Genomic DNA, 18,850 nt, shown 5'->3' on the forward strand with positions numbered 1-18,850 from the left:
AGCGTAATAGTCACCGTCGGGCACAGCTGATGAGCGCAGAAAATCGATGTATGTCACAGTTTTGGAGGGCAGGTGAACAAAGTCGCTGCATTGTAATCCGCATGTAGGTTGGTACGGGGCGTCACTGATTTGTGGCAGTTCAAGGCAGAGCACACCAGCAGAGCAATCAATCAGAGCAGAATTGGCGGCAAGAAAATCGAGTCCTAGTATGAGGTCGTAGGGACATGTTGCAAGCACGGTAAAAAGTACGACCACTTGATGACCGGCTACGGTAAGTTGAGCTGTGCACATACCGACGACAGGGACTGTTGCGCCATCTGCAACTTGGACGACACTGGTCAAGGGGGGCGTGAGGACCTTCTTCATGCAATGATGAAAACGCGAACTCATAATAGAGACGCGAGCGCCCGTATCAATGAAAGCTTCAACAGGTGTGCTATCAACATATACTTCAAGGGTGCTCCGGTTCAAACGTAAGGGCAACAGAGGATTTCTGGGTAAGGTCGACAGGGCAACCTCACCTCCAGAAGCTGCGCAGCCTAGTTTTCCGGGTACATGCGGAGGTTAAACGATGGCAAGGGAGAGCGGCGACACATATTTGAACGAGAAGGGCGGCTTTGAGGCGGCGGCGACGACGGGACAGGGTGGCCGTAGTCCTCAGGGGCAGTAAATGCTGTAGACTCAGTGCGGGTCGGATAACAGTGGTTTGGTGGACGGAATGAGTTATTGTAAGCGGGGTACGAGCCAGAAGACATAGATGGCCACTGGCTGCGGCAGTAACGAGCCATCGTGTCCTGCGCGACCACAGCGGAAGCAGATTGGCTTATCAGCTGTTCGCCATTCAGACAGGTTTCTGGTTCGAGTAGAGTTTGCACGGCGACGTCTCATGTCCACAGAAGCTATCGAGGGATCAGTATTATCCAGGGTGGGTGCAGTGGACAGGATACCCAGGTTAGCGAATTCCTGACGGACAACAGCCTGGACCAAGGAGACAGCTGGCGTGGAGGCGTCGGGCAATGGCGGTTTGTTGGCAGCCAGGTAAGCGGCCTCGAGTTCACGTCGGACGATGCGCGTCACGTCCTCGGTTGTAGACGGATGACAAGGAGTGGCTTCGCAAGACGACGTTGCCGCGGTGTTGGGTAGGCGCTGGAACTGCTGCAAAGTGCGTCGACTCTTTGCCTGCTCGAGACGGCGGCACTCTTTGATCACGGCGTCGATGGTCGTTACGTTAGTAAATACAAGGAGGTTGAACGCATCGTCGGCGATTCCTTTTAAAACGTGTGAAATCTTGTCGGCCTTAGTCATGTTGGGATCGGCCCTTTGACACAACGCTAAGACGTCTTGAATATAAGTCGAGTAGGGCTCAGTGGATGTCTGTGTACGTACGGCCAATTGCTTTCGGGCATCAAGCTGTTGACCAAACGGGTTGCCAAAGAGGTCGCGGAGCTGTTGTTTAAACATTTCCTAGTTTGTGATTTCGTGCTCATGGGTCTCAAACCAGATGCAAGGGGTCTTGTCAAGATAGAAAATTACATTCGCAAGCATAACGGTTGGGTCCCAGCCATATTGCTTGCTGACGCGCTCGTACATACTAAGCCACTTGTCCACATTCGCGTTGTCCTCTCCAGTAAAGGTACCAGGATCACGGGGTTGTGTTAGGGCGATGTACCGAGTTGCTGTCGTTACCGAGGCAGGTGGCGAAGCCGTATCCTCACCTGGAGCCATGATAGCAGACTTAAGGAGACATCCACAGCGTAGCTCCGTTGTCAAAAAAGCACCCAGCACTTCCACCAAAATGTTACGTGGAAAATAACAGTAGTCAGACCGCAGCCACAATGCAGCTCACCGACAACATCCACTTCTTCACTATCAGTATGAGGCACCTTTCTTGGGTATGTCCCACTACGCCCTGTTTCAGCTAGTCAGCCGAAATCAAGTAACAATATCGAGCTTCTAAAGAATAAAATTAACCAGGTATAGGAAACTGGCGAGCTTCCGATGAAGTGGTGCGAAGCGACCGTCATCCTCATCCTGAAGGCGAGGAAAATCCCTGGAGCTTGGCTCGCTCCAGCCGATTTCTCTCACTCCATGTGAACGAAAGGTCGCCGAGCACGTCATCCTTAAAGCGGCGACTGAATTTGCCGAGGAAAGGAATCTCTTTTCATTTAATTTAAATGAATTCAGGCCATCTATGCCCACGCAGGACGTAAGTTGCTTTTAAAACACAAGGTCATTGACAGGGTCTCTAGAGACACCAGAGCTGTTCTGGCACTTGACCTGGAAAAGGCCTCTGACAAGGTCAAACACTTTCATAAACTTTATTCCATTAAAGAAGATGGTCTAGGAGAACACTTTTACAACTACATCAGCTCATTTCTTAAGAATAGAAAAGCTACCATTCGCTTAGGATCTCTCGGCTCGAAGACGTTTAATCTTGGACGCAGAGGCACCCAACTAGGAGCCGTGCTATTTCCATTTTTATTTAACATCGCTGAGAGCACTTCGCCTCAGAGTGGCTGAGATTGAAGGTCTCGGTCATGCCTTCTACGCTGACGACATCACTGTCTAGTGCAAGGGAGGTAGTGATGGACAAATTGAAGAGCAATTACAAACAGTGATCAGAGTTGTTAAAGATTTTATTCGCAAGGCAGGACTCTGGCAGTCGGCTAACAAACCAGAACTGCTTCTTTACCGGCCAACAATCGGTGCAAACAAAGGAAGTTTTCCCGATATCTCGATCACCGCAACAAACGGCTCCATTATTCCGATCATAAAGAAAGTTGATTGATACGTGGGATTCAACATCCCAAAACCACCATATGATTATGGAGGGCTTCGGAAATTTCGACCACCTGGGGTTTTTTAACGTGCACCAAAATCTGAGCACACGGGCCTACAGCGTTTTCACCTCCATCGAAAATGCAATTGCCGAAGCCGGGATTCGATCACGCGATCTGTGGGTCAGCAACCGAGTACCTTAGCCACTAGACCAACGCAGCGGGGCGATCGTGAAGAAGGTTTGAATCCTCTGTATGTTCCTGGAGAAGGATGGCAGTAAAGCCTACACGTTAGAACACATTGCAGTCAAGGCCGATTTCATGACAAAATCACAAGAGTGGCTAACAAACGAGGGGTGTTATCCAAGGAGAACCTTCGGAGACTATCACGCTTTCCTAATGAGCCACACCAATTATACTGCCCTGGCCCACAAGTGGAGCAGAAGGTATGAAGCCAGATTAGAATAAATAATTCGCAAGACCATAAAAACGGTACTAGGTCTCCAACAGAGCGCCAGTACAGAATTTATTGGCGCTGGGTGTCCACAACACCTTTGGAGAAATAGTAGAGGCACAAAAGGTCACCCAAGTTGCAAGACTGGCTTCCACGGAAGCTGGCAGACAGTTGCTAGTGCATAGTGGTATACGGTCTCCCATCGCCAGACAGAGTGCGCGCTACCATCAAAGTAAACGAAATGCATTCTGTATCTCAGATACCTAGAAACATGCACCCCCAATACAATTATGGTAGACGCAAAGCAAGGGCCAGGGCCCTTCTTAGAACAACAGCTACGATTGAGGACAAAGTCGCCTTCGTTGATGCAGCGCAATACGCAGCTTCCAATCACTTTATTGCAGCAGCTAGTGACATCACGCTTAAAAATTCGGATGCCGACAAAGGCGAACTGACGGTCGCCATGGCCACTGCGAACCGTTCTACTATTTACACGGACGCGCGAGCCGCCACTAGAGTATTCATGAAAGGCTCGGTGAGCAAGGAAGCCACTTGCATTCTCTCAGCTGCATCTTGGACAGACAAAAAGCATCTAATTTGGTTCCCTGGTCACACGGGCAGCGAGTCTCACGAAACCATCCCAAACGCCAATGAACTTGCACACTTCCAGGCGCGAGGTCTCACTTACCCCGCCGGAAGTGGGCACTCGGAGGCCGAGGGAGGTCAGTGGCAAAGGGACCCTCTTCCAACGTTTAATGAGGTCTGTAAGCACTATCAGCTGGGGTGTCAGAAGTTTCCGCTTCCACACCCACACCTAAACAGACCACAAGCAATCACCCTGCGAATGTTACAAACACATATCCATCTACGATTGTTTGGTCCAAATTCATAGACGGAATTGACCTACGCTGCCCGCGCTGTGGACATCCGAGGTGCACCCTTTAACACGTGCTGTGGCAGTGTTAAAGGGCGCGAGGGTTCAGGGTCTCCCTTCACTAAGGAAGACTGGCTCCAGCTCATCACCATCTCCGAAAAGAGCCAGCAGCTAAGGACTGTCCAGAGAGCTTGCGAAGTCGTTGAGAGCCATCTTGGAATGGGGCCCCCAGACAATAACCCTCTGACGGGGGCATTCTCGTCTTCTCAGGATTAAATAAAGTTCTTTGACTGACTGACTGCAAGCTGTCAATATGCCTCATGGAAAGTTGTTTTATAAACTGCAGAAAACAAAGCTACCAAGGTTTATTGTCCAGTGGATAACTGCTTACATCTGTCATAATGGACAGTCTGTTGCGATAAAAAAACTCTGAGCCAGCAGTGCTCCATGTCAACTTAAGTGTTGTCCTGGGTCCACTGGTGTTTATAATATATGTGAATGACTTGTTCAATTATTGGCCGATGATTGTACTTTGTTAAAAAAAAGTGCTCTACAGCCGATCAGGATGTATTTCAGACAACTTGGTGCTTAATTCTGATAAAACTATTCTGTTATGTATTACAAGAAAAAAACGTCCCACCACTTTTCCCTACATCCTTCACAGTAGCCCAGTGTTACAACTACCAGATAACTATAAATATTTAAGCAATACTCATGGCAGCAACCTTACTAAGGCACCACACGATATTTGCACAAAAGCAGTTTGTAAATTATAATTTTAAAAAAGGAATTAAAGAGAGCTCCCTCTAGCACAAATATTTTGGCTTATAAAACTTTCATTCTATTTAAAGTAGAATATGCTGCAGTCAAATAGAACCCTTTTACAAGGTATTATACTTCTTAAAAAGTACAACGTTAAGGCAATTAGATTTATTTTGAAAAAGTATTGCAGAGTCGACTCACCAGTAACGTTAATGCAATTACCGTAATTACTCGAATCTAACGCGCACCTTTTTTCCGGTTAAGCGAGTTCATAAATCGCATGCGCGTTAGAATCGAGTACGAACAAAAAATTTACGGTCAATCTATTGCCATCGGCAAATCCGAAATGGCCGCCCCCTACGTGCGTCGGCCATTTCTGCCTGTGTGTTTCCCATGTGCGGCACTTCGTACGTGTGCTGAGGAGTTCGTCATTTAGTAGTGCATTAGCATCGACGGTGTGGAAGGGCCGACTCCAAAAACTTGAGTGCACCACGATGCCGCTTTTAAAAGAAAAGTCATCACGTGTGCAGAAACGGACGGAAATCGGGCCACATCGCGGTCATTCGGAGTTCCCGAAACGTGCGTGCGGGACTGGCGGAAACAAAAGCAGAAGATTGTCAACAGCAAAGCTTCACACAAAGGCTTCAGTGGACCACAGCAGGGTCGGTTTCCGCAAATTAAAGAGCTGCTCGGCGAGTATATGCTTGAGCAGCGAGTGGCACAGCGGCCTGTGACGACAGAACTGCTCCAAGTGCGGGCTATGCAATTAGTCTTAGAAAACGGTCTAATGCGGAGCCAGTTTAAAGCGAGCAGGTGCTGGCTAACTAACTTTATGAAGAGGAAAGGCTTTTGTCTCCGAAGGGGAACATGCATATGCGAAAAGTTTTGCGGAGAAGTACGATGAAAAGCTTCACAGTTTTCAGAGGTTCGTCCTAAACTTGCGGCGCAACAACGGCTACCTGCTTGGGTAAATCGGGAATGCCGATCAGACGCCTCTTTACTTCGACATGCCTGGCACCACAACCGACGAGAAGAAGGGGGCGAAGCGAGTTCGCTTGCTGACATCGGTCCACGGTAAAACTACAGTGACGGCAATGCTCCGTTACTCGTCAGATGGGCACAAGCTTCGCCCGTACCTCATATTTAAATAAAAGACGCTCCCGAAAGGAGTCGTTTTTTCTAGTAGTGTGATCGTGCGGGCCAGCGAGAAAAATGGGTGCGCGTTGCAATTGATGTGTTGCGTTTTTTTTTTTTTTTTTTCGCGGTGGAAATCGGGTGTGCGTTACAATCAAGGGCGCGGTAGAATCGAGTAAATACGGTACACGACATTCCTTTGCTAGAAACAAGAAGAAAGGCAAGTCATTTAACGTTTTTATACAAATGCCAAGAAAATCTGCATTAAGTGTGCCTTGTTATGTCCAACGAGCCACTGCCAAGATAATCCGTAGTAAATATGACCAAACTTTGGCACTCATATTTGCTCAAACTGATGCTTACAAACACAGTTATTTCCCAAAACAGTCAACGTATGGAATTCACTACCTGAAGAGATTTTCACGGCTGAGAATTTTCCTGCATAAATGTGCTTAGTGTTCAAATGTGTTATAATCTTTTTGCTGTTTTACAGACATATAGCGTGTTTCTGGTGAAATTGAATTCATCCTTTCTTATTCTTGCTGTACAATTGACTTGATGCTTCTTTTGCCCTTCCTGCTTGGAAAAAATTGTTGGTCTACAGTATGTCTAAATAAATAAAAAATAAATTAAACCAATAAAATAAGAGTTCCACCAATTGTACTTTCGCTTTTTTCATAATTTCTTAGTAACACTGCTGCTCAACTCAACAACTGTCCCTTTGGTCCGTCAGCAAGGTAAACTTTTTGCAACCATAACTTGACTGTCATTGCATGAAGACAATGTTGCTGCTACATGTACAATAGCACTAGCCAACATTCGGCGACATGAGCTACCATTAATCAGTGGGGGTAACATGAAGACAAATATGGGGTTGAATGTGGTGAGAAATGTACTGCATGACATAATGTGGATGAGAGATAATGTCTTCAAAGAAGGTGACATGGTGGAACAAAAAATAGTCCAAGAGTCTACACACTCAAGGAAGTTGGCATGCATGCTCACTTGAATCAAGTTATGTTCTGGCAGTTGAGACGCCTGAAAGTGGTCCTTGAGCAAGAGCTGTGAGAAATTGGCATGCGTCTGGATGGCTTCTTGCTCCTGCAGTGGCTGGCCACACAGTCGGTACAGGTCTGTGCAGGAAGAGAAATATTCTGAGACAATGTAACAGCGGTGGCAAATCTCTTCTGAACAACTGCTGTCACTGATGGAAAAAGGGCAGTGGCCAATCGAAGGCCTGGGACATTTCAATATATACGGGGGAATTGATTAATGCTGCATGGCAGTAACATAAACCTACCTATTCCGATATCTTCCTCGTATTTCAACTTTGTTGCTAGCTGAAGTTTATCAAGGCATACAGACTTTGCTTGAACGTAATATAACGAAAACTGCAAAAACGGCCCATAAATGGCATGGCATTCTACTCCAGGATAAAGATATCTGTCATATAACTTGAAATGATGGTGTCAGTTTACACATTTTCCCATTATTTATTGATTGATTGATATGTGGCGTTTAACGTCCCAAAACCACTATATGATTATGAGAGACGCCGTAGTGGAGGGCTCCGGAAATTTAGACCACCTGGGGTTCTTTAACGTGCACCCAAATCTGAGCACACGGGCCTATAACATTTCCGCCTCCATCGGAAATGCAGCTGCCGCAGCTGGGATTCGAACCCGCGCCCTGCAAGTCAGCAGCCGAGTACCTTAGCCACTAGACCACCGCGGCGAGGCTCCCATTATTTATTGAACACCAGCTCCTATAGGGTATTGAATACTAGTGAGGTGCTCACCTTACAGGTGGATAACCTGTACACGCTGCTGGTGCAAGACAGTGTGAACTGGGAAGAATAAAGTTACAAATTTACATTGTTATTGCCTTTTTTTACATGATCTAAAAATTTTCAGACAGTGACCTTTTTGCTTGAAGTTCACTGTTACATGTATTCATAAACAAACATTTGTTCTGACAAAGACTGATATCTTTTCTACTAAAAAAAAAAAGCCCAGTTTCGAAAGCAACAGAACATTGACATTAGACCTGGTGCTGGCTACATATTGCCACGCTGTGTTGGTGGCATAAGACGAAAGCGAAGAAGTGAATGGCTGCTGCGGCTTAGTAAACAGTCGTACACTTCGAGTTCCCGTCTATCGTTTCCTCTCACGACAGACTGGTGGAGGTGCTGGGTACTGGACTGCAACATCTTATGCCTGCTGGTCCTGAACCAGAAGCAACCACCGCCAGTACACCAGGGTCTGCTGATATCCATTGAAGCAGCCGCCGCCTTCAAGGACTACCACCACAGTACGACCCCTTGGCAAGTTCCGTGAGGACAAATGTTTGCCACATCCGCAACCCAAACCGAGCATGACCCATTCGCTAGCGTACCCTGTGTCATCAACACGCCTCGCATACCCAACCCATTCCATGGTGATGTCGGAGAGGATGTCGAAGACTGGCTTGACCATTTCGACCGGGGCGCTGCCATCAACGACTGAGACAATTGCCGTAAGTTGAAAAACGTGTATATCTCCCTCTTAGACGCGGCAAGAGTGTGGTACTAGAACCACGAAACTTCATTCACAAGCTGGCAGGAATTCCATCGGCAGCTTCGCGAGGCGTTCAGTAACCCCGAACGGAAAGAGAGAGCGGAGCAGGCACTTTCTTCGGGGTTTCAAATGCCGAACGAGAGCGTCGCCATGTTTGTCGAAGACATGTCGCAATTGTTTTGAACGGCTGACCACCAAGTGCCAGAAGACAAGAAAGTGCGCCTGCTAATGCGAGGCGTAAAGGAGCAACTTTTTGCGGGCCTTGTGCGCAAACCTCCTACGACTGTGTCGGAGTTCATACGTAAGGCCACAATTATGGAGCGCATGCTTCAGCAGCGGTTGTCGCAGTATGAGCGTCAGAGGGCCATGTCCGCTGCGTGCTCGCTTGTACCAGAAGGTGATAACAGGGAGGTCCTCACAAAACTCATACGGCAAGTTGTACGCGAAGAACTTCGGAAATTTCCTGCAGCGTCCCCTCCCAGAAGCGCTGCTTTTACGAACGCCATTCGTAACGAAATCAGGCAGTTCGTTCACTTCTCACCACCTTCCCAAGTCGAACCTCCCCCCACGCTTTCCTAAGCGGACGCCCTACGCGTCTCTACGCCGTCGACGGCACATTTTGCTCATCCACCTGCTGGGACCCCCAGACGTTTTCAAGGCCAGCCCATCACCTGCCTTTTGAGGCCGATTCTCGCCCTGGCCCGCGAAAGTACACCGTCTGGCGTGCACCTGACAATCGACCCTTGTGCTACTATATTATGGCGAAGCTGGACACATGTACCGCGACTGTTACTACCGACGAATAGGCCTACGCGGAGTCCACCCAGATGCCCGCTGTCAATGCTATGGTGAGCGCCCACAAGAAATTGCGGATTACTTAAAAGCTAGTCATCACGCTGCAACAACAGTCACAATTACTGTCCCCCCGTCCGTCCGCATCAAAGCACCGCGCCCGACCGGCCTTTGGGTCCCCTGGTGTCAGTGGCGCAAGCCACTGCCGGGGAAACTGAAAACTGCGACCTCCGGAGGTTAGGCCGACAAATACCCTCCGCCGCTGCCCCACGACGTGCCGTTAAAGCCTGTTTCTAAAACCGCCAACAGAACGTTGTGGTGTACACGTATCCCGAAGGAGTACGGCCACCAGCGTGGGTTCGGTCTTAGCGAGCCGCAGGGCACGCGTTAACCGTCGCCGTGGCGGGAAACACGATACTGCTCAAGTCGCAACACTTTATTGTGGCAACACCAAACGCAGTACAGCCCGTTGCAAATAGGCGCGGCGGGAAAGCAAGTAGGCTTATCCACGCCACGGGCACAAAGTACTACACAGGGGTGCCACGAGCACGTCTCCGCGGTAAAGCTGATCCACGGAGACACCGGGACAAAGGGCCCGGTTGCTCGAGCGAGGGCAAAGGCGCTCGCGTTGGCTTCGAAGGGAGACGGGTCGGCGTAGCTAGGCCACGCACTAGGACACCGTACTGCCCTTCGGCCGTGAGTACGCAGCGGGGCAACAAAAGGTGAGCGTTCGCATCGGGCGCGAGGCGCCGTCAGCGAAGTCCGACGAGCCCCGAGCGACGGGACTCGACGGACGGAAAGAATGCGTGGCTCACCGTTTGAAGTCCCGGACTGTACTCCCCGCTCCCGACGCAGCGCGCGAAAACCTCTCGGGGGTCCCCGCGCGCGGCGCCACAGTCGACATCCGCTACCGGGTGAGGGAGTTAAACGTCACTCCGCCCTTCCCAGCGCGGCTGACGGCAAAGGAGGGTAGGCATGTCGGGACATGAGAAAAGAGGCGGCAAAGCCCGCGCAAAGGCAGCGGGCCAGCCTCAATTCCCACATCCCCCTCTCCTAAATTTGCCCTTTACCGGTCTGCAAAAGGCAGCCGGACGTCACCCATGCAGTTAAAATGACACTGCTATGAGCGACAGCTAACCTCAGTCCAGCCCTGCTGCTAAAAAAAAGATTACAAATGAGGAACAAAACATAAATAACAAAATAAACACACGACACTATACAAATACTGCAGAAGGGAGCACAGAAACGTGGCACTAGTGTTTGTGGTGCTGATGCGGGAATAGCGTCCACTGCGCGGAGGGGCGGAAAGGCGTGACAGTGTCCGCTGGGTGCGATGCCCGAGTGCGAGGTCAGAGATACGGGAGGGGGCTCACTGATGGCTTGTTGCTGCTCTTGATAAGCCGCGAGTCCGACGAAAGCCGCTTCGGTTGTTCGGAGGCCCCGCATTTCTGGCTCGATGAGGGAGCTGGACGTTGCGGGAAGCCGGGCCTCTCCGGTGGTCAGGGAGGCCTAACCGAAATTGGCTGCGAGGCGCCCTGGCGTTGGCCGGCAGCATATAGCTGCTTTCAGCTGGCCTCGCGCAGGAGCCATGGTGGGAAAGGCAGCACGGCTTCTTCGGCGACGGCCGAGAGCAGAGCACAGCCAGATGGTCTGACGTCAGTGGGTCAATGACCCCCCAGCACCTCCAGTGTCCGCGTCGATGGAGGGCAGCCATGACGCACTCTTCGCGGGCTTGCACTGAAGCGTCACGCACTTACACACGCACGCACACACACCGCCGACGGCTGCGCGAGCGTAGGCGCAAAGCGTCCTTCGTCTCTCTCCCCCGGCAAGCACCGACACTCAAGGTCACACACAGCTCCCTTCGCGGTAGACGAAACGACCGCGAGAAAAAAAAGTAAAAACAGAGCAAAATGACACTCAAGATCTGGCAAAAAAAAAACACAAAACACAGATAACACTCAATATTAGAAAAAGAAACCTAAAATACACATGAACACTTGAAAAAAAAGAAACACTGGCAGCAGACACGGCGGGGTCAACTTCTTTACGAGAAAAGGCCGTAAAGAAGCTAACCTATACTGAGGATAGACAGTAAACTGAGGGCCTTCGGTTGCGGAGAAGTCCGCCGTCCGGCGCGAAATCACAAAGGTGACCGCTTCCTCAGATTATACCGGCGCGGGGTCCGAATGCGGTCCGCCGCTCCGGGTGTGCCTCGTTGCTGGCGCGAAGTGCCGCAGGGCTCTTGCGCGAGCTCGTCAGACCGTGATACAAAGGGTTTCAGGTCTGCGATATGGCACGGCTGAGTTTTCCCAAAGGGGATCTTTCAGCTAGTACGCGCCACGGACGCTAACTGACAATTGGTTCATAAGACCGGGCGGCTTTCCAACCCTTGGCTCAACCGTTTGTCAGACGTGGCAGGCACGGAATAGCGATAAAAGCCACGCTTCGTGCCGGGCCAGGTCACAACATCGCTCAGTTTGCAAAAACTTTCGAGCCACTCAGGTGACCGGCCATGGGTTCGTCGTGAGAGGATCGCAACAGTGCGGCTCTCGGACTTTTGGGCATAACCACCTTAAGCGGGTCGCTGGACTCGTCGTCAGTGGCTATATAGTTCAGCAGGAGCCCGTCATGGTTCAGCAAAATGAATCCGCCGGGGACTCAGCGACACACGCTGTTTCAGTCCCCTAATAGCGCCCGCCGCAGAACAAGCAGCGTAACGGCGCGCCTCTCAAGACGGTTTAACGGCGCCCGCTGCAAAGCAAGCAGCGTATACGGCGCTCCGTCCCTCCGAGACTCGAAACGGATCACTCTGCTGAGCCTTCAGTAGCTCTTCGCTGCCGAAAGCAATTCCCATTCTCCCAAATGGGGGAGTCTGGTATCGCGCCCACTCAGGGCCGCAGCAACCGCCGCGTGAGTCGGCGTTACGGGTTCGCTCTCGGCCTCGTGGCCTTCGGAAAGCTCCCCCGCTCGGCCGCTTCGCGGTGCGCCGCTTACCTGGTTAGCAGCCAAGGTTTGTCCGCATGGGGACTCACCCTTCTCGCCGAATGGCGGCGAAGCTGCTGTTTCGCCCCCGACGCTTGCATGTGCTAAGGCACCGCGAGCGGCCGTCGCACCGAAATCCAGGTTCTCGGCAGACAGCAAGGGGCACGAGATAGCGCGTCAGCTACCACGTAGGAGTGTATTCACCACAAAAAGGGGTGACGACACAGGCGAGCGCCGAAGGGCGCCCGTCGATAGAGGCGGTGGCCTCTTGGTGCAACGCGGCATGCCACGAAGCAGACATAACGTTCGGGTAGGGCAAGAGGCCCATTCCGAAGCGACGCGCCATCTCCAAAGGGAGCGGCTAGGCGCCTCGTGTCGTCACCGCAATAGGGGGTGCCGACACGGACGGGCGTCGGAGGCGCTTGTGCGTAACGTTCGGGTAGGGCAAGAGGCCCATTCCGAAGCGACGCGCCATCTCCTAAGGGAGCGGCTAGGCGCCCCGTGTCGTCACCGCAATAGGGGGTGCCGACACGGACGGGTGCAGAAGGGTTCCCGTCCATAGAGGCAATGGCCTCCGTGTGCAACGCGGCATCCGCTAAAAGGGACAGCGGACAAAAGTCCCGCGAAGCAGCCATGTTGCGACGAGCCCGAATCGCGCAGGCGAACTGACTCGCTAAGAGCAATCAAAAGCTAGAGCTTTTGATACCGCGTTGGGCGCCAGTGTGGTGTACACGTATCCCGAAGGAGTACGGCCACCAGCGTGGGTTCGGTCTTAGCGAGCCGCAGGGCACGCGTTAACCGTCGCCGTGGCGGGAAACACGATACTGCTCAAGTCGCAACACTTTATTGTGGCAACACCAAACGCAGTACAGCCCGTTGCAAATAGGCGCGGCGGGAAAGCAAGTAGGCTTATCCACGCCACGGGCACAAAGTACTACACAGGGGTGCCACGAGCACGTCTCCGCGGTAAAGCTGATCCACGGAGACACCGGGACAAAGGGCCCGGTTGCTCGAGCGAGGGCAAAGGCGCTCGCGTTGGCTTCGAAGGGAGACGGGTCGGCGTAGCTAGGCCACGCACTAGGACACCGTACTGCCCTTCGGCCGTGAGTATGCAGCGGGGCAACAAAAGGTGAGCGTTCGCATCGGGCGCGAGGTGCCGTCAGCGAAGTCCGACGAGCCCCGAGCGACGGGACTCGACGGACGGAAAGAATGCGTGGCTCACCGTTTGAAGTCCCGGACTGTACTCCCCGCTCCCGACGCAGCGCGCGAAAACCTCTCGGGGGTCCCCGCGCGCGGCGCCACAGTCGACATCCGCTACCGGGTGAGGGAGTTAAACGTCACTCCGCCCTTCCCAGCGCGGCTGACGGCAAAGGAGGGTAGGCATGTCGGGACATGAGAAAAGAGGCGGCAAAGCCCGCGCAAAGGCAGCGGGCCAGCCTCAATTCCCACAACGTCTACTGCCATTACCGTTTCCTGCGACTGTTATCCGGTGACTGCGCTTGTCGACACGGGAGCTGATTGCTCGGTAATGAGTGCTTCATTGGCCACCCGTCTACACAAGGTGCTGACAACGTGGGACGGCCCTCAACTAATTACCGCTGGAGGACACCTCGTATCTCCTACAGGAAGCTGCAACACCAGGCTTGGGATTTGTGCGTCGGCTTTTGTAGCGTCAATCCTTGTACTGCCCAATTGTTTTCGGCTGGTCATTTTGGGCATGAATTTTCTGCAAGAGTATAAAGCGATAATCAATCTGCGTGATTTGTTCCTCAGTTTTGCTAACTGTTTCTCCAGATTCTGACATTGAGAACGAACATCGTGGCGTGGCCTTACGCGTAGTCGATGATTGCGTCACGTTGCCACCTCGCAGTAGTATCTTTGTGTTGGTTGAGTGTCCACGGGAGCAGTCGATTATGGGCATCGCCGAAAGTAACGGGATGTTATTGTTTTATCGGGAAGTCGCCATTGCTCGAAGTCTCGTTCGACTCCGAAATGGCCAGACTACGGTTTTAGTTACGAACTTCAGTGGCGAACACAGGCATTTTGGGAAACGCACAACCATAGCTTACTTGGCGGCACTGGATGATTTGGACGCCTTTCCCTTTGATTACGACGATCTCGAGTGAGAACAGCTGCGTTACTGACGTGACTAGTCGCCTCAACATCAAGCGCCAATTAGAAGAACCCAAGAGGACAAGGCTCCTCAGTCTCCTCTCATCCTTTAGTGACTTTTTTGCCACTACTTCGAAAGTCCGGCAGAGACCTCTCTAACAAAGCACAGAATTATCACTGAGCCCAACGTCCAATTCGAACACCAACATGCTTACCGCGTGTCACAGAAGGAGCAGGATGCTATCCGTTATCAAGTGAAACAAATGCTCGACGATGACGTAATTCAACCATCGACTAGTCCTTGGGCGTCACCAGTTGTTATGGTTAAAAAGAAAGATGATTCAATACGATTCTGCGTCGACTACCGCAACCTGAACAAGATAACAAAAAAAGACGTATATCCTCTTCCTCGTATTGATGACTTCTTGGATCGCCTGTGACACGCCCGTTACTTCTCTACTATGGATCTCCGTAGCGGATATTGGCAGATTGAAGTAGATGAGCGGGACCGAGAAAAAACAGCATTTATTACACCTGACGGTCTCTACGAATTTAAAGTTCTCCCTTTTGGCCTGTGCTCCGCTCCAGCTACATTCCAACGAATGATGGACACAGTTCTATGTGACCTGAAGTGGCACTCTTGTTTAGTGTATTTAGACGACGTAGTGGTTTTTTGTACGACTTTTGAACAGCACACTGAACAGCTTGAGGCGGTTCTTCTGGCTATTCACACTGCCGGCCTATCTCTGAAACCGGAAAAGTGTTATTTTGGATATGAGGAACTCAAATTCTTTGGCCACATTATCAGCAGCAGTGGTGTTCACCCCGATCCTGAGAAGGCTAAGGCAGTTGCTTTGTTCTCGGTATTGAGAACAAAGCATGATGTACGCCGATTTCTGGGCCTTTGGTGCTTATTACCGCCGCTTCGTGCCGAACTTTTCGAAAATCGCCAACCCTCCACAAGAACTCGTCAAGGACAATGTCGCCTTCGTCTGGGGTCCCAAACAATCTGACGCTTTCCACGACTTTCAACAATGCCTACAAACGCCACCGATCCTTGGTCACTTCGATACCAAAGCAGACAAAGAAGTCCGCACTGATGCGAGCAACCTGGGCCTCGGAACTATTCTCATGCAATATCAAGATGGCGTGGAACGCGTCATCGCCTATGCTAGCCACACGTTTTCATTTGCGGAGAAGAACTACTTGACGACTGAAAAAGAATGTCTGGCAGTTGTATGGGCCATAACGAAATTCAGGCCCTACGTGTACGGACGCCCCTTCCGAATCGTCAGTGACCACCACTCTCTCTGCTGGCTAGCGAATCTGAAAGATCCTTCGGGCCGTCTCGCAAGATCGAGCCTTCGGTTACAGGAATTCGATATAACGATGGTTTACAAGTCAGGCCAGAAACACGCTGACTCTGACTGTCTTTCCCGCGCCCCTGTCGAGATCGCTGCAAAAGACAAGCTTGAAGACTTCAGCTGCCTTGCTAAGCTGCCTTGCTATTCTCGCATCATTAAACGTGGCTGAGCAGCTACACAAAGACTTAGAATTACAACCACTGATCGAATACCTTGAGGGACGTCGCCCACAACCCCCACGTCAGTTCGCACGTGATTTGTCATCTTTCTGTCTACGCCAAAACATCCTATACAAGCGCAACTTTCATCCAACGAAAACTGTTTACCTCCGCGTCATTCCTGCTGCTCTCCGCGATATTTCGCGTGCTTGTCACGACGAGCCATCGTCAGGGCATCTTGGCTTCACGCGTCCTCTGGCACGGATCAAAGACAAATACTACTGGCGGAAACTTACAAAAACCGTCCGGCAGTACATCACGACATGCACAGCCTGTCAGCGCCGCAAAAATCCAATGACAAAACCAGCCAGTCTGCTTCAGCCTTTGCGACCCCCTCACGCACCTTTTGAAAAGGTTGGGATGGATTTACTCGGCCCATTTCCGAAGTCTACAGCTGGCAACCGCTGGATTGTGGTTGCCATCGACTACTTGACCAGATACTGCAAAATACAAGCCACCCAGCGAGCAACTGCTTCCTAGATGGCTGACTTTTTTATCAAGAACATCGTTCTCCGTCACGGTGCTCCCGCTGTCGTCATCACAGATCGTGCTACTGCTTTTACGGCACAGTTGCTCCGAGAGATCCTGTTGCTGAGCGGCACGATGCACCGAACAGCAACTGCGTACCACCCACAGACTAACGGGTTAACCGAACGCCTTAACAAAACGATTGCAGATATGCTTTCGACGTATGTCACCAAGGATCAGAAGAATCGGGATGAAATCCTCCCATATATAACATTTGCCTACAATACGGCTCTGCAGGAAACCACGGCTTTGCTCCTTTTCGTCTGGTTTACGGTCGCGACGTCACCACAATGCTTGACGCCATGCTGCAACCAACTCTTCCGGACACGATTACCCTGGACGCAGATGTATTTGTTCAGCGTGCCGAAGACGCCCAGCAGCTGGCACGCTTTCGCATTTTTTCGTGGCAAAATCAAGATGCTCAGCAGTACAACACCCACCACAGAGCAGTAATATATGAACCCGGTGACCTAGTCTGGGTTTGAACTCCTATTCGCCAACGTGGACGCTCAGAAAAATTGTCGGTACTTCGGACCCTACTGTGTTCTTCATCGCCTCGGCGAAGTGAACTACGAAGTTATCCCAGCAGACACGTCACACCATTCTCGTAGACCATTTCCTCGGATGTGGTTCACGTCTCCAGGATGAAGCCTTACTATTCGCGTTGACTGCAAGTCAAGATTTTTGTGATGTGGCAATAGCCTTCAAGACAATTGTACATTTTTTTCGTGCTTTTTTATTTTTCATCTCGTTCTTTTTACTTTTCAATGAACACAGACATTTTTGACTAGCTTTCGTTGTTTTTCGGAGCCGCGGCATTCATGCGGTGCTTCTTGTTTTTTTTTTTCTTTGGGGAGAGGGTAATGCCATGCTGCATTGGTGGCAGAAGACGGGAGCGAAGAAGTGAATGGCTGCTGTGGCTGAGTAAACAGTCGTCCACTTTGAGTTCCTGTCTATCCTTTCCTCTCGCGACAATATATAGCTGCGAATGTGAATTAATTTACTTCTCCCCTGCTAACTCAGATACGCCAATTATTTGTTATGCTGCAATGTGTTGCGTGGCACCATGATCATCAAGTGCAATATAAGCAGACAAATCAGGGACACTGGCACAGCCTGTACTTCCTGGCGATCCTTCCCACTCAGCGAGCTAGGAACAAACTCACCTCTTCTTCGCTTACATGCTCTCCCTTTACATGTCACACATTCTCGACAGTGTAAGTCTTTTATCAGTGAAAATGACCAATTCTGTCCTATGGGAGGTAGACACTTAAAAGGGTCATGCAGCACTGTTTAAATGTGGTCAGAAAATGCTTCCGAACGATAGTCGAGGCCTTTGTGAACAGGCACACCAGACATTGTAGCACAGAACACGACTTGGAATTTACAATTTCTTCTCTATGTTGGCCAGAATTCACTCCCTCTTACCCCTGCAAATGATACCATACATACCCAAATTAGTGTACCACACACCTAAAGTCCACAACTGGGGTAATGGGTTGCATGCTTTAAACTACGAGCAATTATACGCATCAAATCATTTCCAACTTGCTATGCAGCCACTACGTGTACTCTCCTAAGAGAATACCCGCAGTAACGAGTGTGCCTTTTGTAATGAGTGGCCAGTTTCAAGTCACAAATACCTTATAATAATGACATGTTTTGACACCCGATGACAGTGCACGCTTGTACCATGCAATATTACTGTGATATTACATGTTGCATTGTGAAGCCTGACGTGTACAGGACGCGTGAATTTGTAAAGTGTGCACGTTACTGTCACACCATTTCCAAGCAGACGCATGGCTGTATGGTAGAACACCTACTTGCCATGAAGCGGCCCGGGTTCAACCCTGACTAGGACCCGCCAATTACAGTCGATCCCGGATAAATCAAACTCGGATATATAGAATTATTGACTATATTGAACAGCTGAGAAATCCCCTTGAATTTTCCATGCAAAGGTATGGAACCAGTGCCCCCGTACATTGAGCCCCGCACAGCAGGACATTCACTATATCGAACACCGTGCCAAGGCCCAGAAAGTGCATTTTTCCTAGCAAATATTGATCGATTTTCGACTGCGTTCTAACAAGTACCGGTTTTTTCGCGCTTAGGTTATGAAAACGCAATGCTATTTTATCGTGCTGATCTGGTTCGTTGCGTGGTGCTTGCGGGAGCCCCGGTATGTTTGATGTGCATTCTGCAGGTCTTAACACGTGGTCGTAGTGTTTTTCAAAAAGACTGATTGCTGAGGACACCAAAATGAGACTACGAAGTGACTCGGTGATCTCG

At 50.6% G+C, this 18,850-nt stretch overlaps 1 protein-coding gene across 2 annotated transcripts in view; it reads right to left on the reverse strand.

The window, feature by feature from the left end:
- Positions 1 to 18,850, reverse strand: part of Mau2 (Mau2 sister chromatid cohesion factor) — a 162,110-nt gene that overhangs the window by 14,173 nt on the left and 129,087 nt on the right. For both annotated transcript variants that reach the window (XM_075865679.1, XM_037412234.2), the window contains one exon: positions 7,007 to 7,134. In XM_075865679.1, coding sequence (XP_075721794.1) covers positions 7,007 to 7,134 — 128 coding nt within the window. The remainder of the gene's footprint in view (positions 1 to 7,006; positions 7,135 to 18,850) is intronic.

Source organism: Rhipicephalus microplus, chromosome 1, assembly GCF_043290135.1.
Source record: "Rhipicephalus microplus isolate Deutch F79 chromosome 1, USDA_Rmic, whole genome shotgun sequence".
Taxonomy (NCBI): Eukaryota; Metazoa; Arthropoda; class Arachnida; order Ixodida; family Ixodidae; genus Rhipicephalus; species Rhipicephalus microplus.